Raw genomic sequence first — 24282 nt, forward strand, 5'->3', positions numbered from 1 at the left:
GTGGGGCTAATAATACCTACTGTATGGTGTTGTCAAGGGCAGTACATGAAATCATATTTGTAAAGAGCTTGGCACATAGTAGGTACTCAACACATTTTCATTTCTTTTCTCTCCATGTTGGTGTTTTCAAGCTCCTGCTAGGTGATGTCATGGTTCTTTTAAGTCATCTGTTAACCTTGTGTACACATTTACACATGCAGTCCAGACCGCCAGGTCTTCAATTGCCCTGTGTCACATGGCTGAGAGGCTGCAGGGCTGATACCCCAGTCCAAGGTCTCTTCCTCTCTTATACCATGGAATACGTTTCCCAACATGGTTACTCCTAGGGCCTGCCAGTTGACAGCAGCAGGGCTGGGCATCTTTCCTCCACCCTCTGCCCTGATACCAGGGCTTCACTGGGCGTGGCTTGCTCGCTCTGTTGCCAGCCCAGAGAAGCTGCAGCCTCTCATTCTCACCCTAAAGCGGCTGTCCAGAGGTTGCTGGGCTGGGGCCCCCGCTGTTTGGCAGGTTGCCAGTGTCCCTTGACTCCAGCCTGATCAGGACTCTGTAGCTTCTCCTCCCGGAATGGTGTTCAGGTAGATTCCCCTTACCCAGGATCCCTCAGGGACCTGGCAGCAGGCATGAGGGTGGGGACTAGAGTTGGTGTCATCTTGAGTGAACCGTTGCCCCACCCAATACCATTAAAGATGCTTAATGAGGTCCACTCTGTAGGATGCCTAGGGCTTCTGCCAGAACCCCACCCCTTCCCCAAGCTCTGAGCCTTCAGACTTTCTCTGCCACTTGCCACTCTAGGCTAACGCTGCCTCCCATGCTCCTGCCTTCCCCCTCATTATGGAGGCTCCCACTGGTTTTGCTCAATGTGCTGCTGGCACCACCGCCTCAGCACCATCCCAGCCATCCTTCTCTGCGTTTGTTGCCTTTCCTGGAATAGGAGCTCATTGCAGGCAGGCATATCCCCTGGTTCATCCAACTGTCCCCGCCCCCCCACGGCAGTTCACATGTAGTCAGCACTCAATAAATGTCTTTTAACTTTAATAAACTGGGACTCTACTTGCTTTAAAGATGAAAATTTAGGTGAGGTTGGGTTGGCTATGAGAGATAAGCACAGGACCTGGGGGCTGAAAGCCAGAGGCACAAGAACGGGCCCATCTCTCCTCAGCGCTTTCCTCCAGTTCTGCCCTCCTGCCCTTCTCCACCAGGGGGTGCTCTTTCCCCTCAGTGGAAGGGCTGAAAACAGGCTAGGTTTACAGCCATTTGTCCTAAACCGGCCTCCCATCATTGTTTTTCCTTTTCAACTTACAGCGTGCTTTGAGTACATCATCAAATGTGAGCCCCAAATCAGAGGCAGGCTGAAAAGGCCTTATTGTTTTCATCTTACAGAGGGTGAAACTGAGGCTCAAAGAATGTGCTTTTCCTCAAAGACATATAGCTACCAGGTAGAAAGGATGGGAACCTGAACCCAGGTCGTTAGACTCCCAGTTCAGTGCTCTTTGATGACACCATACAACACCTTGCCAGCTCCTGGGCCAGGCCTGATCCTGACCCTGGCTGGCTCTGGCCTGGGCACTCCCTGGCCTCCCCCCTATACGCCCCTCCTAGCTCTCCTAGGTCCTGGGAAGATAGTTCTTTTTCCTCCACTCCACTGATCAGGCTCTCTCTCTCTTGGTGCCTGCTCCTCAACCAAAAGTTCTGTTCAAGTTTCCTCCACCCCAATGGAAACATGACTCGCCATGACTCCCCTGTGCTCCTCAACTGTCCCTTTCCGCTAATTCTCTTAGCAGGGACGATTCTACTACCTCACCCCTGATGCCCTCTCTGCCCGTCACAGTTCCACTTCCTCCAGCCACTTGATTCCTCTCAGTCTTCCCAGTCTTCCTCATTGCCTCTTCCTTCCTTGCCATTCCTCTGGTCCTGTCCCACATCTGGTCTCCTCTCTGCACTGGCCCTTGAGAATCTGAACCATACTCCTGGTCCACCAATGACTTCCAAAGCCATGCCTCTTCCTTAGGCCTCCCTTTAGGGAGATAGACTTGGGCTTAAGCTGCCAATCATTGTTCCACTAGTGGCACAGCCTGGGGGTTAAGTGTGTGGACTCTGGAGCCCAGCTGGCTGGGTTCAAATCCTGCATGGCCCTGGGTAAGATACTTAACCTCTCTGGGTCTGTTTCCTTATCCATACAATGAAAAATGTAATATCCATTTCATAGCCCTTTTGGAAAGCTAAATTGGAATAATACATTATGAAGGATTTAGCACAGGGCGAGTCCCCTCTCCCTGGGAACACTTGAGACAACTCGTCTACCTAATATGCTGAACCAGAAACCTTGGAGTTATTCTAGACTCTTCTATCTTCTTTCCCCAACACCCGGTTGGTCACCAAATTCAGGAGCCTCTAATGTTTGTTGCCCCATGCTGTGGTGCCAGGCCTACTCCCCTTGCTGTCCTCCATTTTTTTCTTCATGGAGCCTCAGTGGCCATGGCACATTTCCACGTAAATCCCTGCTCCAAGCCAGGCAAAAATTTAAGTGCCTCAGGCGCAGTCACGCCAGGGTCACATCCCCACCCGCATTTCCTTCCTCATCTCTCCATGCTTCCTGTTCACGTACCCTCCACTTGGCTCCTGCCACACCCACACTGCTAGTATGCTCTCTCCTGCCTCCCTGCCTTTGTCAGTGACAGTCCTCCGTGGAGTGCTTTTCCCCTCATTCTCCTCCCTCCCGCTGCCCCATCCATGAAGCCCCTAAATGCTCAAGGCCACCCCTTTCTGGAAGCCTTCCTCTGCTTCTCCAGCCTTGCATTGCTCCTTTTCTAGGACATCATTTTAGAGTCAGGATTGGTAAGACCCAGACCCCTCAAGGAAAGGAGCTAGGCCTTATCTCTATATCTCCAGGGGAATACCTCTACTCCCCCATCCCCTTATATATTCCAGCTCCCAGTAAGCATTTGTGAATGAATAAAGGTGATTGGGCTGGAAGAAGAGTTAGAAAGAGGGAGAGTATAAGGACGGTCCTTAGTGAGGGACACCCTCCACCCCATGTTGGGCTTTACTGCCTAAAACCTCAGAGAAAGAGTATGCCAGGAAGAGAGTGGATTTTGAGGTGGCAGGTGAGATGTACGGAGTAGCTGCGGGGAGTCAGGGGCTGGGAGGCCAGGATGGAGAGGAAGGATGGAAGAGGTGTTGGAGAAGATGGATGGGGGAGGGCTAGGACAGGATGGGGGTGCGGGTCAAGGTGCAGGAAGAGGTGGGAAGGGCAGCAGGGTGGGGGCAGGTTACACTTTCTGGGAAGTGGGAGTGGGTGGGGGAGGTGAGTGCAGTGCATTGTGGAGGGAGGAATTGCCGGCCGGCCAGTGTGAGCTCATTTCCTCTCACCGCCTCCTGCAGTGTCTGAGGGCATCAGGCTCTGGAAAAAGTGAGCCAGGGGCACCCTAGGCTCCTCCCCTCCCCCACAGCCTCAGTTTATTCTGGATCTCAGATGCCACAGCTTCCCCGTACAGACAAGCTACTTGTTCTGAGAGGAAAGGATTCCTGAGCCAGGGTGGCAGCAAGCCTTGGACCACTGGAGCTACATACGGGGCAGAGTCAGAAACGGAGAACTGGTTGAAGATTAAGCAAGAAAATACAGGCGGTATAACAGATTACAGTTAAATATCATGAAGAACTTCTCAGGAGTAGGGGTTAATTCTGGCTGTATCTGACCTTGAAGAGAGGTGGGGAAAGAGGAGGAGTCATTAACTTCTCCTTTATGATAAAACATCCATTCTTACTGACTTTAGGGGATTTAAAAAAAATTAAATAAAACATAAGATTTAAAAGCAAGTCAAGTATCTCCTTCCTCAGGTTCACAGGACCTGAGTCCCTGATCACAGGACTTGAGTCCCTGATTCTGATTAGTGGCGAAGGGGTGGGGAGCTTGGGGCTAATCGCTTTCAGGAGCCAGGATGGTGGTAGAGGTGAAACAAACAAGTTGTGTGAGGTCTCCTTGCCTCAGAGTGAGTGGGTGATTCCAGTAGATGGAGTCAGCCTTCCCACTTTCCTTATCTGCCTTATCCAAATCATATTCCTATCCATCTGTGGCCTCTGCCTTCCTTTCTTCATACTCTGAGAAAGGAAAAGAAGTAAGCATGGACTGTAGGAAATAGGAGATAGGAAGGATGTTAGATAGCAAAAAGAACTTCTCATCAGAAACCAAGGACTGAGGGACTGTCTCTTCCTAGATGGGCTAGATGGGGCCTGCTTGGAGGCAAGGAAATAAGGAACTGGCTCAGGACCCCAGCGGCTCTTTGGGTGCAGCTCAGAGTGAAGCCGGAAAGGGAGGCTACTGGTAGCTTGTGACTGGGAGGTCTGAGGGGTCTCTGTTCTCACTGCCGCTCACTGTGGAGCAGGTCGGTGAGCTGTCCAGAGGCCTGAGCCACAGGCTGGCTGGGTGGAGGTCCAAAGGTCTGGGGCACCTCTCTTCCAGCCTTCGCTCCCCTGCCTTCATAAGGTCTTGGACTGAGACTCTAACTGGGAGGGGGGCCCTAGATTGAGCGGGCACCGAGCCTCTGAAGCCCCTCCCCTCCCATCCCCTGCCCACACGCGTATTACCATCTCTGCCCTCTTCTCAACATCCGTGAGTCTCTGGTGGAAAAGCTCCCTAAGCCTTTTTCTCTCTTTCCCTCTCTTCCATCCCGGGTCTTTCATCTTTATCTTTGACTTTCTCTGCCTCTGTTCTGTCTCTATCTTGTTTCTGCCTCTCTCATGCCTTCTGTGGCTCTGTTTCTGACATCTCCGTTCGCCTGTGTTTCTCTCTGCTTCCCTTCACCTTCCTGCCTCCCTCCCACCCTCCCTCTCCTTGTGTTTCTGAGTTCGGTGCCCTCGTCCTCTCTCTTGAGCCAGCCCAGATCACCGTCTCTTTGGGCCGGTCCTCTGAAGGCCAGCTCCCTGGAGGCCGGCCCAGACTGTCTCCCTGAGACCACCTCTCTCAAGGCTGTGTTCTGGCTTCTAGGTCCAATGTCAGCGCAAAACCCTACCTCAGTCGCCTTTGGCAGTTTGCTGCCCTGGGGAGAGGCAGCGGGTGCGCCCCGTCTGAGCTCAAGGGGAGGAGCGAGGGAGGGAGGGCCTGGCCCCCGGCTCCGCCCCTCCCGGGTTCCTGCCCGGTCCGCGAGTAGTGCCCTGGCCGCAGAGCCGCCGCTGTCGCCCGATGAATGGAGTCGCCTTCTGCCTGGTCGGGATCCCGCCCCGCCCGGAGCCCCGGCCTCCCCAGGTGAGGTATTGGGCCAGGGGAGGGGGCGGATCTGGGTCCTTCCCGGGAGTTGGCTGCAGGGCCAGGGTCGCGGCGCCCCCGTTCGGCGGGTACAGCCAGGGGCGCACAGCGCGGGCATCGCGGGCACGGCTGCGAAGATCCTCGGCTGGTGGCAGGCCGGGGAGGGAGCCGGACAGAGAGCTGCCCTGGGCGGGAAGGAAGAAGGTAGGCAGGGGGCCAGGACGCGCGGGGCTGCCAGAGCAGGGGGCAACGACCCCGTAGGCAGTGCCAGGACCCCGGCGGCCGGGTAGCGGGGGCGGGAGGCCCGCGCCTTTTGTCCGGGTTTTTCAGGCGGGGCGTCTGCCGCCGTTTCCTCTGCCCGAGTTTTCGTTTTCCGTTGGTGAGGCCCCGGCACAGCTGGAGGGAGAGGGAGTGGGGGAGGGGGTTCCCGGAGCGGGATGTCCTTGGCCACTGTGGCCGGACACCCCCCTCTCGCGCCACAGTCGCCCCCTGCCGGGCAGAACCGCGCGACGAGCTGCCTGGCGTGAGTCCGTCTCCCCACTCCCGGTCCCGGGGAAGGGAAACAGGTCCTGGACCCCCGGCCCTCCAGGCGCGGCTGCCCTCCCCTCTGCCCTCTCCAGCTGGCTGTGGGTGGGTCTGGGCGCGGGGTGCCAGGGGCATTACTCAGCGTTAGGCTACTTTGCTTGAGTTCTTTCATCCGCCAGCTGCTGAGGCTGGGGAGGGGCCAGGCCCCTACCACTGGGTCTGGCCGCCCAGTCCCGCTGGAGCACCCCGCCGCACTCCCCCCCTTCCCAAGTTGAACGGATAAACACTGTAAAGCCAGTCTTCTGGGCTTAGAAAAGAAGTTTCTTATGGGGACAGGTTGAGGTCCAGTTCTGAGCTGAGATCTCTTAATCTTTGACAGGGCTGGAGGTCCTAGGGATGCTCCTCCCTAGCCTTCCCCAGTGTTGGAGCTGGGGTCTGGCACTTTGCAACTCTGAGACTGGTACATTTCTCAGGAGGTGGATGTATGTATGCTCAGTTCTTCCTCAGTCTGCATCTCTACCCCGGACACCCCCTCCACCTTTCAGCCAAAGAGTTCCTAATTACAAACTTGAAATTCAGGATGGGCAGGGGGTGGGGGTGGAGGTCATTAAGCTTGAGTCCCTTGAATTCTCCCCCCACCAACACATACTTCATCTCCACCGCTCTGCCATCTCCACCCTCACCCCCACTGGGGCCCAGTTGGGGGTGAATGGCTTTGATCCCACGTGGTTCTCCCCCTCTGCCAGGGCAACAGTCCCATTCCCAAAAGTGGCTGCTCTCACTGAGATGTGCTCATTGGCATGCAATTTGAATGACTATTACATAACCGGTCATTTCACCTCCAAACAAGACCAAAGGCCCCCGGCCCAGCCTCTTTTTTTACTTGCTCACACAGTGGCTGAGTTTACCCCTAAGTGGCTGTGAGCTCCCAGTCCCTGCCTCTGACCCACCCCTTCCCAAATGCCCCGTCTTCTGATGGGAGTCACGAGATGAAAACTTTGCAGAGGGGATCATTATTAGGAAGGTAGCTTTGGGACACCAAGCGGAATGGGGCAGGCTTTTGAGGATCCCGGCACATGCAGGGAAGGACTAGGCCTAGGGAATAGGCTTTGTGTCTGGGTACCCTAGATGGAGACCTCCATACCCTCTCCACACGGTGGCCCTGAGCTCATGGGGAAGGGGAGCAGGAGACCCATCTGGCCCTCCAGGGCTGCAGCATTTTTGGCGTGGATAGTAGTGGGGATGAGGGAGGGTGCTGGTTACAGAACAGGGCAGCGCGGGAGTGGGCCTCTCGAGGCATTTCTTGCTTCATCCTTCATTGCAGGGATGCTTAGAAGGATGGTTTAAAAAACGACTACAAAGGAGGAGAATGGAATAAGTTACAAAATGAGGGATTGCAGTTAGCTCTTCAGGAGAACGTTTAGGGAGAGGCTTGTGGGCTATAGCATATGAGGCTAGCCTGGAGCATCATGCAGAGAAATTTGTGAAGGTAGATTTGTGAAGTCGAATTCAAGTGCAGAAATCCAAAGTCATAGGTGATGCAGATAGAGTCAAATAAGCATATACATTAATACCTGGGGGGGAAAAATGTGTTTTTAAGGAGGGGGAGTTGCTTTCATAGTACAGTTGATAGCTAAGACATAGATAGCAATTATTCTAGGCCAGGATTTATATAAATTACCTCATTTAATCCTCACACACAAACATTATTCCCATTTTACAGTTGAGAACACTGAGGCACAGAGAGCTAAGAGCTTGAACAAAATCACATCACTAACAAGTAGCAGAGCCAAGATCCTGGCTCTAGTCAATGCTGTCACCTTGCTATCCCTATTTTCAGGGTCTTCCTTGCCCTGCTGTCAGTTCCACTCCAAATCTGGGTCTATCTCTTGGACGTAGCCTAAGATCAAGGTCAATCTATTGCTGGATTGGAGCTTGGTTGCCTTTCTTTTAGTTGGGACAGGGGTGGAGACAATAGGTCTCAGGGTGGCAAAGCCTCAGGTGTCAGTTGGGGGAATCAGTTCCTTTACCTGTCCAACTTCCTATCCCCGCCTTCCCCCATGCCAACCCATAGCACTTGGCCATGGCTCCATTTATTGGTGTTTTCCTTCCAAAGGGGCATCAGCCCTGCTCTGTCGGCTACAGGGGTTCAAAGGTGAGATATTGGCTTGGTCAGGGATTTGGACAAAGCCTGGTTTTAATTATCCTGCTCTCCCTCCCTCCCCAGAGAGAGCCATGAATAGGGAGCTGGCTCTGCCTTTCCCCTAGCACCCCCACCCACTTCAAACAATCCGCCTTTAGATCCAGTCCCCCCTGTTCCATATGAAATTGTGCCAGCTCATCAGTAGGGCAGTGCCAGTCAGTACCAGGCAGGCATCTTCTCCCCACTGCCTCAGCGGGACAACAGGCTGACTTGGGACTGGACTTTGGAGTGAGTTTAAAGCCCTATGGGGATAGAATATATTCATCACTGGTCAGAGTGAATCAAGACCGGAGGGGTCATCTTGTCCAACTCTCTCATGTGACAGTGGGGAAACTGAGGCCAGAGAGTGTCCAACATCAAGCAGGCTGTGAGTGGTGGACATGAACCCAGGTGTTCTGACTGCCTGGCCCCCAGGCCATGTCTTTCCCTGGTGCCCCCTTCAGTGCAGAGTTCTGGGACTGGGCCCAGGAGGGAATGGGGAGGGCAGGGAGGAGCAAGGATGAGTGGACAATGTGTCCCGTTCATCTTTGTGTCCCCTGTGGCCAGCACAGTGCCTGGCACGGAGCAACTCTTCATAAATGTTTGCTAAGTGCAGGCCAGGGAGCAGCCATTCCTCTGGCCTCCCAGGGTGCCCTGTGTCCAGCTCTGTCCCTGGCATGGCATCGTGATGGTCAGTCTACGTATCAGTCTCCTCCACCAGACTGGAGTTATTTGAGGGCAAGAAAGATAATAATAGCAACTTCTCAAGTACTCAGTAGGCACATTATCATCATCCCATTTGACAAAGAAACTGGCACAGAGAGATTAAGTGGCTTCCTAAGGTCACATAGCTAGTAAGTGGCAGAACTAAGGAGTTGACCTTGCTCTTAACCTTATTCCAGACAGGCCAAAAGGTGTCATGTTTATCTTGGTATCCACAGGGCCTGGCACATAGCCCTGTGTTTGTTGACTGATTGACTGACTGACTGACATTGTATAGAAAAACCACAGAATTCTATAATCTAACCTTTTGGAAATAGCTGTGGTTGGGATCTTGGGAAGGCGGCCTAGAGGGGCACTGCTGTGTTAGCTGTGCCAGGAATGCCTGAGCCAAAACCTAGAGACGAAAGGAAAGCTCATCCACACCCTGTCTCAACTGCTCTCTATGGCTTAACGGGCCACTGGGGGCCTGCAGTCCTCTGGCTTCTCTCTTGCCCTCACTTGGAGTCTCCCTTCTTCCCCCAGAGTTCCAAGGGGACAGTGCTGAGCAATGCACATGTGAGAAAAGACTACATATGGGGTTAAAGAGGCCTGTTTCTTTTTTATCTCTCTGGCCCTGAGGCCTGTTTCTTTTTTATCTCTCTGGACCCCATGCATCACCTTCGTGGAAGATTCTGCAACTTTCAAGTTGGAGGGTGGATGAAGTGTCTGGTTTGGGTATTGAATTTCCGGCTACCTCCAGTCCTAAACCTTAGGCCCAGGGTCATCTCCTCCAGCCTCCTCAAACCTGTGTGCCCATGGATAGGTGACCTCTTCTCTCTGACTCCCTCTGCTCCCCATTTGCTGGTTTGAATTAACATCAGTTAGTCACTATCCCCAGGTCATACTTTATCTATTGACAAAGTCTGGTGGGAGAACTGGCTAGGAAAAAAAGAAGATTCAGTGTGGGGATGTGGTCCGCCTTCTAATACAGACAGGCAACCCTGGGAGCTGAGGGACCTGTGTCTGGCATGGCCCCTCAGCATATTGGGAGTTAGGTTGGGTGTCTGGGTCTTGACTTCAGCCAGCTGAGGTTTAAATTTCAGCCTTAGCGCTTGTATACTGTGTGACCTCAGCCAAGTTACTTAATTGTTTTTAGCCTCAGTTTTCTTATCCCCGAAATAATCCCTCGAAATTAATTTGGATTAAATGAGGTAATATAAGTGAAGTGGCTGACATGTCAACTATTAGTAGTGACTATTATTCAACAAACAATAATCAGTGGATGGAAATGAGAACAACACACTCTGGGCTCAATAAAAAGAACACTTTATGGTCGGAGTAATCTAAAGAGGAAATGAGCTGCTCCTAGAGGTAATGAGGGCCCCAATCAGTGGAGCCAGGCAAACACAGGCTGGACTCGAGAGAATTCAGGCATTGGGTGAAGGGTTGACACGAAAATCCTTAAGGGCTCTGCTTTGGGATCAGCACCATGTGGTAGGAAATTAGAGGAGCAGGTGGGACCTTGTTCCTGCTATCAGGGATTGGGGAGGGGAGTAAAAGGTTGGCTGCTGTGATCAGGGCTGTGCAGTGAGGCTCCTCTGAGGTCGGGGAGTCCTGAGAGGCTGCCTGGAGGAGACCCGGGAGGATGGATATAGTTCTGATGGGTAGGATAAAGCGAGAGGCCATCGCAGGCTCCGAAAGGGCTTAGTGGTTGAAGGGCAGTGAGGCCCCTGGGCCACTGGTTCTGAAGTCAGTTCCAGGGCGGCCTCCATGTCCCAGCTGCCCAAGGGGTTGAGTATATGGTGGTGGTGGTGATGGGGGAACTGGTAGCTCCCTGTCCCCCCACTCCCAGCTTCTCCGGGAGGAGGGGCCGGGCTACTCCAGTGACAAAAAGCAGGGGCCTGTAAGGAGTGAAACTGGGGAAAGAAAGACTTCTTATGCCCAGTGTATTTGGGGGCGTCTGGGGGTCGGGAGAACAGTGGAGCCTTTGTCCCCAGCCACAGAGAATCTGGCCGAGGAGCCAGCCCTGGGTCTGGCTGGGCCCTCAAAGGCAGGTCCTCTTTGAAGTGACCCTTTCAAAGCTTAGCCTGAATCTCTGGGTGGAGAGACTGCTTGGGGCGGGGCATAAGGGTGACTGAGACCTGGGAGCCAAGGATGCAAGCTTTGGGCGGCCAGGCTGGCAGGAGGTGTGGGGGCTGGAGGAATGTGGCCAGGCTGGGGGCACATGTGGGAGCCATGTGGGAGGACAATGCCCCAGGGTCTTGGCCTCCAAGTGGGGGGTCAGTATAGGGAAGGGCAGAGCTCATTTTGGCCCTGTGCCTGGCTATTTTATCAGCTCCGGCTTGATTTCTGTCTGACTCTGGGCTCCTAAATACACAGCTTCTTTCTCTTTAATTTTCTCAGAGTGTGAGAGCTCCTTGGAGAGAATCGAGTGTGGATATAGGACATAGAGCTCTGGGTTGGGGGAATGGGTGGAGATTTGGGCCATCAGAGCTTTTTCCTGCTCCTGAGAGCCCCCGAGAGGCTAAAAGGGGAGGCTGAAGTGGAGACTTCCTCACCTTCCACCACAGAGCTTCATAAGTTTCAGCTGGAGGGCTTTTAGAGGCCACTCCTCTCCCCCTGCCTCTCCATTTAACTCAAGGGAAACAGGCCTAGAGAAAGCTCAAGACCAAGGAGACAGAGGCAGAGCGGAAGGGAGAGGCAAAGGTGGGAGGAAGAGGGAAGATGGAAGCCAGGTTAGAAGGGGGTCCAGGTTGCTGAGTTGTAATCTGAGGGTAGTGGAGAAGTGCCCCCAGTCTCTGCTGCTGACCTGCTGGGATTCCATGAAAGGAGGGAGGGGAGGGATGGCTTCTGTTGGTTCTTTTTTTTCTGTTGACCAAGCAGTGGACAGTGGAGCTTCCAGCAGCCCAGATGTGAACCCTACCCCCTAATGCTGTTTTCCAGTTCCTTCTCCACACCCTGATCTCTCTAGTGGCATCATGGCACTCTCTGTACTTGGAAGATTCTTCTAAATCTACCTATCTTCTTCTGAGGGTGTGACCCCTGGTTCCTCGCAAGAGAAGGGGAAGAGGGAGCTGAGAGCCCAAGGTCGTGATGGGGGCCTCGGATCATTCTGGTACTCTCTTGTATCTTGCACTGGCATCTGCAGAGCTGAACCCTCATTAGCTCTAATGAAGCCTTGGCACAGTGCCACCCACCTTTTGCCCTGCAGCACCTAGTGGGGGTGAGGGGGCAGCTGAGTTTGGGCCCAGAGCCCAGGAAGAAGGTGGGATGTCTGTAAAAGGGAAGGGTGTAAGTCAGGAAATGGGGGCCATGCAACAAGGCTGCGCTGCTGATGGGACAGAGAAACAGGTACCACCTGCCTCTTCCCCACTGGGACCTTTTTTCTTCCAATGGCTTCCAGATGCTTAGGTCCCACAGTGCTAGGGAAAGTGTTATCTGAGAGACTGAGTGTGGCCCCAGGGGGCACTGAAGACATTCCCAGGCCTGGCTTGAATAGAGTGTTGTCCTGCCCTCTTCCCTAATTTCAGCCTAGGGCAGGAGAAGGACCTGACTTCAGAAACTGTAGGTTCTATGCCTGGGAAAATCAGGCAGCAGCCAGATCTTAATGCAAGGTGGACTTCATTCATTTGGTGATCATTCCCATGCGCCCTCTCACTTCCTATGTTCTAGGCTCTCTCTGGGGGTTGTGGGACCTGAATGAATAAAAACACAGCCCTACCTTCAAGAGGTTTATTGTCTGCTTTTCCTATCACCCAACAGCTCCACTAAGATTTTATCACCATGGGTTCTGAGATTTGCATTTACACGGTCTGCCAGACTAGGACACCCCTTGCCACCCCCTGCCAAAAAATTAACATAAAAATGGTCTGGCATAACTGGGGAGACAGACTCACAGTAGACACAAATGAGTGTCTTCACTATGACATCATTTGAGTGTGAATGTAGCCACAAAGGTAGTGACAGGGTTTAAAGATGGAAACAGTGTTGCTGGGTAGAATCGCTATAGGGATCAGTTAAAAACCAGTTGGCGATATGATTAATCTTCTTTCTTTCATCTTCTGTTTCCAAACCTATCATTAAATTAAAGATTCTGTAGTGAAACATTTTTTTTGATGAATTTTCAAGGGCCATCATGGAGTGGTTGTATATTTACTGGTACAAGAACTGAGACCCTGAGAGGGTAAATAACTCTCCCAAAGTTCGCCCAGCATCCAAATTTAAATCTGGGGCTTCCTGAATCCCAAGCCCTTCCTGTGTCACTGCCACCTTCCCTAACAGCGAAGAGCCTAGGAGGACACCCTCCCGCTCTGAGAAAATGTACCCTTTCCCTTGCTTCCAGCTGGGCTTTGAAATCCAAGTAGGGGTCGGCATAATGAAAGAAGGGTGGAGGATGCAGACGATTATGTTCTGCTTTTCCTGCTTCTTCGTGACTCTGCTGTGCACAGGGTTCTCCCTGTGCCTGCCTGGAATCTGGGTCTGCCCTTGATTGGTATAGAGGACCCCAGGGCTCCGCCAATAGACATGGACTGAACCCCTGCCTTCACTAAAGATACTTCAATTCCGAAGGGAACTCGGCTTCACTGACAGGGTGAGGCTTGCCAAGGCTTGAAAGATGTCTGCTGGGACAAAAGAGGGCTGGTAAGAGAAGGGCATTCCAGACAGAAAAACCCAGCATGACTTGCTCCCTAGATACTGTGGATCTATGGAAGGATGTCAGGCAGTGAAGGCAGCAGATCAAATGATGGGGGCGGAAAGTGGAGTTGGAGATGGAGAGGCCAGGATAGGAACAGGATGCATCATCCTCTTCCCCTTTCCAGAAACTTGCCATACCATCTCTTTCTCTTGTCTGATATAGCTTTCCTTGCCTTCTCTTTTTCTCAAACTTCTATTCATCCTTCAATGCCCAGTTCAAATATCCTTCTCTGTAAAGCACCCCCCACCACACACACACAAATATCCTCGACTATATGGGGACTTCCTCCTCTGAACACTAGACCTTAAGCCCCATGAGAGTAGGGATGTTGTCTTCTTCACTGTTCTATCTCCAGCTTCTAGATCAGGCCATGTTGACTGAATATTGTTGACTAATGAACTAAACATTCCCATCTCACTTGGCACTGCATTGTGAGAAACACATAATAGTAGTTATAATAAAAATAAGAGTATTGGTTGAGGCTAACATTTATTGAACATTTCAGTGCTGAGCACTCTACACACACTGTCTCTTTAATCTGTACAGCAACCCATGAAGAATAGGTTATCTCTATTTTAAAAATGCAGAAATAGAGGTTCAGAATAGTTAGTAACTAGTCCAGGCACATGCAGCTGGGAAGTGGGACCAAGTTGAAATTCAAACCCAGATTCCCCTGAATCCTTTTTCAGAACTTTAAGACACTATGCTCTCTGCAGCCTCTTTATTTGTTGCTTGTCTTTCTCTTTATAAATTTAATTAATTTTATTAATTAAAAAATCTCTGTGGACTACTGAACTTTGTTGAGCATCTCCCAGGTGCCAGGCTCTCGGTGATACCCGGTCAACCTAGTCACGCAGCTGTCTGTCAGACGTGTGAGCTTTAAAGGAGGCCAGGCTGTCCTGGAGCCGGGGTGGGCAAGGACTGTGTCTGAAGGCGGCAGAACCTTACGGGGCCTTGACAGAAGAGGGTGCGAGGCCTCCAGTGCACAGCATCAATGGACTTTGAGCCACGGGGTGACCCGAAGGACCTCCAGGTTTGGGAACCACAGCCGGCTGGGAAGCGGGTGAGGGCATGGGCCCTGCGCGGTGCTGAGGCTTGAGCCCTCGCTAACTCTTGTTGAGTGCCCATTGGGCTCAAGTTCCCAGACCAGCAGAGACCCACCAATCAGATACGCTCGCTGCTCTCTATTTGCATGACCACACCCCTTCTCTCCTGCCACTCAGCGTCCGCCCCGAAGCGTGCCTCCTCAGCTCCCTCCCGTTTTCAGGCCCCTGGCGCACTGCTGGCGTGGGAGGGTTGGGGTGGGGGCCTGAGTGGGGGAAGGGCAGACCTGGGCTGCGAGCCTGCCGCACTATTCATAGCTCAGGGGCTGGTGTAGTTCGCATACTTGGCGTTTCTCATGTCTGGCTGGCCCGAAGCAGCCGACCCTCCGCCCTCCTCCCTCCTCTCCTTTCTTTCCTCTCCCCTTATTCCATCCTCTGTCTGCCTCCCCTAACCTTCGCCCTCTCAACTAACTAATCTTCCTGAAACCTAGAGATGGCCGATCCCGCAAGAGGAAACCTAGACAGAGTGAAGGGTCGTGTCTTTGAGCCAGACCTCGAGAGAGAAACTGGTAGTAAGGAGACGTGTAACGTGGTGGCTAAGAGCCTGGGCTTGAATCGGAGCGGCCTCTAGCTGTGGGACTCTGGCAAGTTCCTTAGCTTGCAGTCTGCGAAGTTTTTCAGAAACTGTCAAGCTGAGACCTGGAGGATAAGGGATCAGTTAAGGGAAAATGGGGAAGGGGAGAGACAAGTGTTATAATCCAGGGAGAGGGAACTGTGGATGCGGTGGGCCAGCCCTGAGTGGACAAGGGCTTGGCCAGCTGGAGCGAGGGGACAGAGGATGCTGAAAAAAGGATTAAGCAGCTTCTCTTCCCCCCTCCCTCCCCCTTACTCCCTTATTCCAGCATCTCCACTTTCTGCATCTGGTTCCCACTGAGGAAGGGGTGGGGTGCAAACCAACAGACAAAGATCTGAAGCAGCTCCTGCCCCAGGTAAATCCCTCCCTGGGGATGGGTCCAGCTACCAGGGGCTTTCAGGAGAGGTTCGTTCATTCCTTCACATTCAGGAACAGTGTGCCCAGCACCCGCCTTGTGCCAGGTGCTGTGCCAGGAGCTGGGGATATGACAGTCAGCAAAGCAGATGGTGTCAGCCTTCCAGAACTCACAGCCCCAGGGGTAGGGGAGATGTTGGTCAAAATAATCTCATAAATATATAGACACCAACTCAAGAGTGCTGTGAGAGGGACCTGACCTAGTCTGGGACCCAAAAGAGGTATAGCTCTGGGGAAGTGACTTTTTTGCTGAGAACTACGGGGTGGATGGGAGTTCTAAATAGGGTGTGGGTTGGTGAGGCAGGGAGGGAGCTGGGGAAGGGAGAACAGTATTCCAGAAACAGCATGTGCAAAGGACCTGGGGCTGGATGAGTACCTGGTCCTCAAAGGAACTGGAAGGAGGCCAGGTTAGCCAGAGCACAGAGGAAGGAGGCGTGGTGGGTATGGAGCCTGAAGGCATAGAGTCTGATGGTCATAGTATTAACATAATAAGTCTGGACCGTCAGGGGCCAGAGGAGTAATGGTGTCTTAGAACAGAGCAGTGGACGTGGAGAAGTGGGCAGACTCAGGAGACGTTCGGAAAACAGAATCTGCTCTCTAATGGATGGGATATAGGGCTGGGGCCATAACACCTCCCATTTATTGGTTCCCAGAATGTTTTCTCAGCAGCTTTATCAGGCTGCTATTCCTAACTTCACTTTGTAGCTGAAGAAATAAAAAACCTGTGTGACCTTCGCATCACCAGAAAATGGCTAAGGCCGGTACCAATGGCAAGCGTGACCCTTTCTCCATGTCAGCCTTCTCAATGCTGGGACTGTGATCTTTCTCACTGGCCTCCTGTGGGTTAGCCCAATGTTCCCTACTTAGCACCAGACCGTGGGGCAGGGGACGGGGCGGTGTGGGTGGGTGACTGTGGCAAGGGATCAAAGTGGAGTATGTGGCTGTGTATGTGTGTGTCACACTTATCCCAAGAAGCCGCCCTGCTCTTAAATGAGGCAATGCATGTGTAGCATGCCTGGCATATAGTAAGGGCTCAACAAATATTAATACTAGGCCAGGCAAACTGATGGGGGTAGGATCTGGGGCCAAAGGCAATGCCGACTGTCTTGTTCTAACTACAGAGCCCAGCCCAGAAACCATTGCAACTCCCTCATGGACAGAAGCCAGGGGAGGTTGTTTGTCCCTGCAGAGCCACCATCACCTCCGCCCTTCCAGCTGCCTCTGGGGCATCACCAGCTGGATTAGGGAGAGGTTCTGCTCTTGGGCTGGGTGTGAAGGGGTGACCTGGGCAGGTCAGGCAGGGCCTGGATGAGGGGGCGTGTGGTTTCAGGGGTGGAGCTAAGATCCTCTCCCCACAGGGAGCCCCATGTACCCTGGGGGAGACTTTCAGAATCTGCTGAGACCTGTCCTGGGAGGGAATGTGGTCTCAGCCTCACTAGGACTGAGCTCTCTCTTGAAAGAATCCAGTGAGTGCACCTGTCATTTCTGCCCAGGTGGTCAGACAATAGGAAGAACTTCTGGAGAAGGGTGCGTGGGACCATAGAAAAAGCCACTTCCAGAGTTCTCCTCCAGTCTCCTCTGAAATGAGCTTTCCAGTGTGAAGTCAGAAATTGGATGTGATGATTTTGGAGAAGAGTCATTGTAGGCCGTCTCCTGCCTCCAGAAATGACTGCTCTTAACACCATCTAAGAGGCTTTGGCCTTTCTCATACTCATTGACCAAAGGGAGACCCTTCTTAAGGTTCCACAGTCACTCTTTCTGCTGGGGACACTGCTCCTCTGTAGGAGATGGGGAGGGATGATCCTGGGGTGTGGTTGGGGCTGAGAGGCCTGGGGATTGCAATGGAGGGAGGCGGGGTGGAGGGAATGAGGGCAATCTGCTCACCGCCCTGTGAGGGTGATAAGTGTGCCAGACCTGGGCCAGCAGGGGGCTCTGCTGCACATGGGACCTGCCTGCGTCTCTGACAAGACTGTATCCTTCAGTGTGTAGGCGTGTTTTTCTTGGAGCTGTGTATGAGAGAGCATGGGAGAACAAGAGCTTGCCTCTGTGTGCACACCTTTGTGTGTGTGTTTGTTACAGGTAGTTTGTAAGCATGTGTAGGCTTGAAATAGACGTGTGCTGAGCAGGGTCCGCTCTCAGGAGGCAGGAACCTCACACTTAGCCTGGCTTTTGCCAGGAAAATTCTCCAGGGTCTTATGGCATCCCAAGAGTTTATGCCTCCATCAGTCCAGCCTCCAATAGATGGTAGGTCCTTGTCAATGCCAAGGACCTACTGTGTACAAGGTTCAGACTCCCCTGGCAGCCTGAGAGCTCCCCCTGTGTGGGGACTACTAGGGCCCCAAGATGACAATAGGAGGCCTGAGAAGACACAGTGGGGAGGGATGGGAGGGAAAGGTCCTCTAGGCAGGAGGTGCCCAGCTGCCCAGGGCAACCTCTGTGGGCAGGGCCCGCTCCTAGGCCCCAATAGGAGACCTGTTCATTTGTTTCCTCTTCTTTCAACAACAATTTTTTTCCATTTGAATTCTGACCTTGCAATTTTTTTTTATTGTAGTAAAATATACATAACATGAAAATGACTGTTTTTAAGTGTACATTTCAGCAGTATTTAGTACATCCACATTGTTGTGCAACCCTCACCACCATCCATCTCCAGAACTTTTTCATCTTCCCAAACTGAAACTCTATACCCATTAAACAATAACTTACATTCTCCTTTCCCTGCAGCCCCTGGCGGCCACCATTCTATTTTCTGTCTCTATGAATCTAAGTAGCTCATATAAGTAGAATCATACAGTATTTTTCCTTTTGTGTCTGGCTTATTTCACTTAGCATAACATCTTCAGTGTTCATCCATGTTGTAGCAGGTGTTAGAATTTCCCTTTTTTAAAGATTGCGTAAAATTCTATTGTATGTATATACCACATTTTGTTTATTCATTCATCTGTTGATGAACTTATGGGTTGTTTCCACATTTTGGCTCTTGTGAATACTGCTGCCGTGAACACAGGGGATGATGTATTCGTTCAAGTCCCCGCTTTTACCTCTTTTGGGTACATAGCCAGAAGGGGAATTGCTGGATCATAGGTTACTTCTGTTTAATTTTTTGAGGAACCGCCGTACCGTTTTACACAATAGCATCATTTGTGTTCCCATCAGCAATGCACGAGGGTTCCAATTTCTCCACACTCTCACTGTTGACAAATAACTGTTGAGAGCCTACTGTGTATGTAGGAAGCACTCAAGTAGCACAAGTCTGTTTCTGAAATTACTCAGGCCATGCCTTTGAACAATCTCCCATCTGAGAGGAAAGACACAGGCCATTAACTTCGGGAGACCCTAGATTGATATGGGAAAAGAACCCCACAAAACCCCCAAACCCTGCTCTCAGGGAGCTCCCAGTCTAAAGATGAGGTATAGGCCGTTTCCTTTGGGAAGTCCCCAGACAGGCCTAGAGACCAGAATGGGTATGTGGAGGGCATGAACCGAGACCTCAGGGGACTGCTGAGTGGACTCATCAGGGGGCAGAGAGGGCTTGTGGTGGGCCTTGTCCCATGCTGGCCGCAGTTGCCTAGGCAATGGCCCTGCTGTTTACTTTGTGGCTGGCTCCAGACTCACTCTTTTCTGCAAGTGCTCATTTTCCACCGTGAGGAAAGATGCTCATCTTTAGTTTCCCCTCCCTCTGCTGTTCCTGAGGAGGGAACTGGCTCTGCTGCTGGGAGAGGTCCTGCCAGCCTGGCACCTTTGCCAAGTTCCTTTCCTGCTGGGAGCAGGCCACATCCTGGGGTCTCACATTGTCCACCCCTTCTCCATTCCCAAAGGGCCTCCAAGGCAAGGCTCTGGGCCTGCCCAGGGTCGGCTATGGAAGGGGGCGCTCCTGATGATTCCTTTCTACTTGGGGGGAATTGGGGCATGTAGCAGCCTGTAGGGGGTTAGCAGGGGGATGTGGTGGTGATGCTCCTGTGAGTGGGTTCACCTGGCTCGGTGTAGACCTCCATAAGTGTCTGCATGTGTCACCGTGTCTTTGTGTACATGTGGCCAAGTTGCCTGCATGTCTCAATGTGAGTGTGGCTGGGTGTGTGAGTATGAATATTCAAAAGACAATCAGAACGGCTTGCATTGACCTTGAGGGCATTGTGCTGAGCGAAATAAGTCAGACAGAGAAAGATATATAAGGAGTGACCTCGCATGTGGAATCTTAAAAAAACCCCAAAACAAAAAAAAACCTACTAAGCTCAAACAGAATAGATTGGTAGTTGCCAGAGGTGGGGGTGGGGGGTTGCAGAGTGTTGGGGTGAGGGTTTGGGGAGGTGGCCAAATGGGTAAAGGGAGTCAAAAGATACAAACTTCTAGTTCTAAAATAAGGAGGTCTTAGGGATATATTGTACAACAAGGCAACTATAGTTAAGACTGTATTGCATATTTAAAATTGCTGGAAAGGCAGATCTTAAAAGTTCTCATCACAAGAAAAAAAATTCTTTAACCATAGATGATGCTAGGTGTTAACCAGACTTATTATGGTGATCACTTCACAATGTATACACATTTTGAATTATTATGTTGTATACCTGAAACTAATATAATGTTGTATGTTAATTATACCTCAATAAAAACATTCTTTAAAGGAAAAGAAAAAAGAACCAAAAAAAACCTCTTGCATTTATTGAACCCCTACTATGTGCCCAGGGCCTGTGCTAAGGACTTTCTTTAGTTCACTTAATTCACTCAAAAATCTATGAGGTGAGAGAATTAGTGTCCTTCCCATTTTATTGGTGAGGAACTGAGGCTCAAAGAGATTAAGTAACTCAGGCAAGGTCTCACAGCCAGAAAGTGGTAGAGACGGGACTTAGACCCAGAGTTCTGGGCTTCAGAGCCCATGTGCTCATCCCTGAGTCACAATAAAGCAGGGGGTTCTGTGCTGCTTGGGATCACAGTTAGTCCCTCCTTGAGATGACAGTGAGATTTCTGGCATCTCAAGTTGTTCCTCCTCTCTTTTCTGTCACCCTCCCTTCCCCCAGCCTTTCTTGGCTCTGGCCCAATTTGGAGTTGAGAGGGAAACGTCACAACCACCCCAACTCAAGGCAAGCTTGGGGGAGAGCATGGGTCTGGAGAGACCCTTTGAACTACTCCTCAGAACAATACCAAGTGCGAGGTCCCCAAGCTCCCGGTGATGGTGACGGTGACAAGGGGTTGTCTGCACCATGAGGGTGTTAGGGAGATTCAGGCTTGCTGGGCCGGCTCATCAGCTTGGCTTGTTGGGGCATGTCAGGATTGTACACAAGTGGTGCTGAGAACCAGGCATCTGAATAGGGCAAAATAGTGGAGGAGGATCGAGGGGGTGGTTGCCCTTGAGCGAGGAGACTAGGGTAGGGGTCAGAGGCCCAGGCGTGGGCAGACGAGATGCCTTGGGTATCACATTGCCTGCATGCCTGAGATGGATGGGACTGGTGGTGGAATTGCGCTGTCTGGGTGTGAGGTTGTGGGTCTGTGTTTGGTGGTGTGCAATGAGTGTAAATATGGGACCAATTGAAGCTTTGTAAGTGCTAGCTCATTGTCTTAGGGTTCGAGGCATTGTTTGTCTCGTGGTTTGGGGCCAACATTCTGGGAGGAGGTGCTAAACAAGCTAGAGGAAAGAAAAGCAGGCAAATTGACACCAAGCCCCTCTCTATCACTTTCTGAACTTACCTTCAAAGGTATCAGTTTCCCTCCTTCTTGTATCCCCTAACCCTGGGTGAAGGTGGCTGGCTCAGGCTTGAATCTGAACTTGGAAACCCCTAAAGGTTTCAGGAGCTGAGATGTTAGTAAAACTCTAAACACCCTGAGGGCATTGTCTGGCCTTGTCTTATTCTCCCAAGCGTCCTAGCCCTTGGCACAGCATCTGGCTCACAGTAGGCACTTAAGACATGGTTTTCAAATGATAAATGAGAGAGAAATGGAAAGAAATCTGACTTGGGCTTTAGAACCCTGGGTCCCAGCTTAGTATAAGTGAGGCTTTGAACCAGTCACTTGTCCTCTTTGAGCCTCAGTTTCCGCATCTGAAAAATGATTATAAAAGCAAACTCTGGACATCCAATTTGTAGAGTAAGGGTCAAATGAGATAAAGGGAAAGTGCTTTTAAGCAGTAAAGGATGATTATCTCACTTGGAGAGAGGAAGACTGGATGCCCTCTCCTTGGGGTTGCAGTCCCCAAGGTCTGTCCCAAGGACCCTCAGGAAGATAAGGCTGAATGGATTTTGCAAGCTGGTCAAACTAGAGGATGATGGGAAGGACTACTCAGTGGGGTAATTCCTGATTTGGGGGGAGGAAGCTGGGGAGGGTGTAGGGAAGGAGGACTCACACTAGGCAGGAAGGCTTGGAATAGAATCTCAGCTACGCCTGGTATTTCCCAGTCCTGGACCCCTCCCCCACCACCCTCTGGGGCCCACCCCACATTCCTTTCCCAGAGGAAATGGGGGAGGGGGCTGAGAGGCTCCCCAGGCCTGGAGGATCATTTATTCAAACTATGTATGACCTTGGAGGCCCTACTGTGTACATCCCCCTTGTAACCTCCCTGTAGAGGCAGCTGGGGTGGAGGGGGTAGTGTGGGTTTGTTTTGGACCAGGCTGTTACCTCCTTTGTGAGGCTTTGCTCCTCCAGCCAGGTTAAGGGCAGGAAATGGACATCATCTATGGCTCATCATTTCCCAGGTCTCTGTAGCCCTGGACACAGAACCCAGTGTTCCAGGGGTTGATCCAGACACACAGCAGTATCTGTTGGCCGTGAGAGGTTCCCTGGGACATGAGAAAGGAGAGTTACTCCATTTTCTTAGAGCCAAGGACTGGACTTGCAGCAAGAGGAGAGGAAGTTAGGTCACTGGAAGGACTTATTGGCTGCTTGCTGGGAGAAAAGGCCAGACTCTGAGCGAAGACATCTCCATGGCCCTTGCCCTCTGCTTGGGGCCAAAGAGTCTAATGTGGCTGAGCACACCTTGGTGGTGCTTCCAGCTGGTCTATGAGCACCTGGCCTCTGGTGGGCATGACCGGGAGGCTCAGGGAAGACAAGGGCAAGAGGGGGCCTGACTCAGAATCCTTGGTTTTCTAGGATTGAGGGGCAGCAGAGGGTGCTGCCGTATGTTCTGCTCCCCTGACTGCGGTCCTTCCCAGCTCTGCCCCTAAGCCCTCCTGACTCAGCTGTAGTGGCAGCCTTGCTCTTCCCTTCCGGCTTCCGCCAGGGTGGGGGTGGGGGTCCAGCTCCTGCACAGGGGGCCCAGCAAGAGGCAAACAGGAAATAGGAGAACAAAAAACGCTCCCTGACCCCCCACATGCCTCACCCTCACCCTTCCTCCTCCCTTCCTTCTCCCTCCGTCACTCCTGCCCGCTTCTGTGGTTCTCTGTCTCTTCTCCCTCGGCTTCCAGGCCCCCTCTCCTCTCTCCGTGCCTCTCCATGTTGCTCCCCTGCTTCCCACAAGATCTACCATCAGGGCTGTCCTTCCTGAGGACAACGGGTGATGAAATGAGGGAACAGAGTTCTGCTCTGTTCTCCCTTCTGGTAGCTGCCCCCAAGCACTAGGACTCTTCCTTCCCAGACTCCAAGATTTGGGAATGGAGTTGGGCGGGAGCCGCCTCCACTTATGCCACCCCCAGCCTCTCTTCCCTGGATGCTGGCTAGAATTTGGGAATAAGGTCCAAAGTTGGAGTGAGGGCCTCCAGGTTTGGAGTCCCAGCGCTGCCGCAACAGGCCGGGTGCTCTTGGGCTTCAGTTTCCTTCTCTGAAAATTGGATCATAGCAATGGCCCCAGGCCACAATGAGGGGCTATGGTGAGAAGTACACTGTGAACGGTCAAGTGGGATAGAAATGGTGGTGGCGATTACACACTTACTAGCCAAGGCCTCTGCCAGCCCCACCCGGGAAGAGGCCTAGGAAGAGAGAGAGCCAGGAAGGGGAGGAGGGCAGGGTCTGCCATCAACATGGGCTTCCTGTCTGACTCACATGTATGTACGCAGGGGTGGGGGGCAGCTTGGAGCCCATTGTCATTGTGGTGGTAGCCCCTCTGGACAGAGCAAACGGTCTGGGGTCCTATGCAAGAGGGTTAGTCACGGTGGTGGTGAGGACTCCACCTGCAGCCTTATTCGGTGTGGGGTATTATGAGCAGGAATGCTGGGCAGTGTGTGTGTGTGTGTGTGTGTGTGTGTGTGAGTGGGAGTGCCGAGTAGTGTGTGTAAGTCTATCTGCCTTCTTGGGGTTTGTGGACGTCAGTGCGGACTATGTGTGGAGTGTATGGGTGGGTATGTGGGGGGTGTTTGGTATGCTTTGAGGCCCATAGTAGGTATGCTTGCAAATGTGTCCCTGTGGGGCATATACGCGTAGGAGGGTGTCCAGAGTGTGTGTGCATACGGAAGGGTGTCCACACACAATGTGTATGTGAGAATAGTGTGTCCATGTGTTTTTGTGGGGTATGTGGACAAAGGGAGAGTGAATGAGCAAGTGTGTGTGTGTGTGTGTGTGTGTGGCTGGGAAGGTGTGGGTTGTATGGATGTGTGTGGTGCAGGTCTGTATTGGATAGGTAGGGTGTGTGTTTATGTGTGTGCCTCTATGTGAGGGTCACATGTACACATGTGGATGTGTGTTTTTCTGGGCACAGGAAGCTAGGTGCCTAGTGTACTGGAAGGAGTATGTGTGCAGGCCAGGTACAGTGAGTTTTTGTGCGGAGTCGGAGGGTGAGAAGCGTGTGCCTGTACAGGGTGTGCATTGTGTGACTCTGCAGGGGTGCCGTGTGTGTGTGTGTGGGGGGGGGAGGGTGTGTGTGGGTGTGGGTGTGTGTGGGTGTGTATGAGTGCGTGGGATGGGGCGGCCGCGGACAGGGGCCGC

General features: G+C 52.2%; 1 protein-coding gene across 3 annotated transcripts in view; it reads left to right on the forward strand.

Moving 5' to 3' along the window:
- Nucleotides 1-24282, forward strand: part of ARHGAP23 (Rho GTPase activating protein 23) — a 74657-nt gene that overhangs the window by 2846 nt on the left and 47529 nt on the right. For 2 of the 3 annotated variants that reach the window (XM_016164704.2, XM_036222098.1), the window contains exon 1: nucleotides 5091-5242. The exons of the other annotated variant lie outside the window; for it this stretch is intronic. In XM_016164704.2, coding sequence (XP_016020190.2) covers nucleotides 5180-5242 — 63 coding nt within the window. In that variant the 5' untranslated portion in view covers nucleotides 5091-5179. Of the gene's footprint in view, nucleotides 1-5090; nucleotides 5243-24282 lie in introns of those variants that run through there. 3 annotated transcript variants of the gene reach the window in all.

The sequence above is a fragment of the Rousettus aegyptiacus genome, unplaced genomic scaffold (assembly GCF_014176215.1).
Source record: "Rousettus aegyptiacus isolate mRouAeg1 unplaced genomic scaffold, mRouAeg1.p scaffold_m13_p_6, whole genome shotgun sequence".
Taxonomy (NCBI): Eukaryota; Metazoa; Chordata; class Mammalia; order Chiroptera; family Pteropodidae; genus Rousettus; species Rousettus aegyptiacus.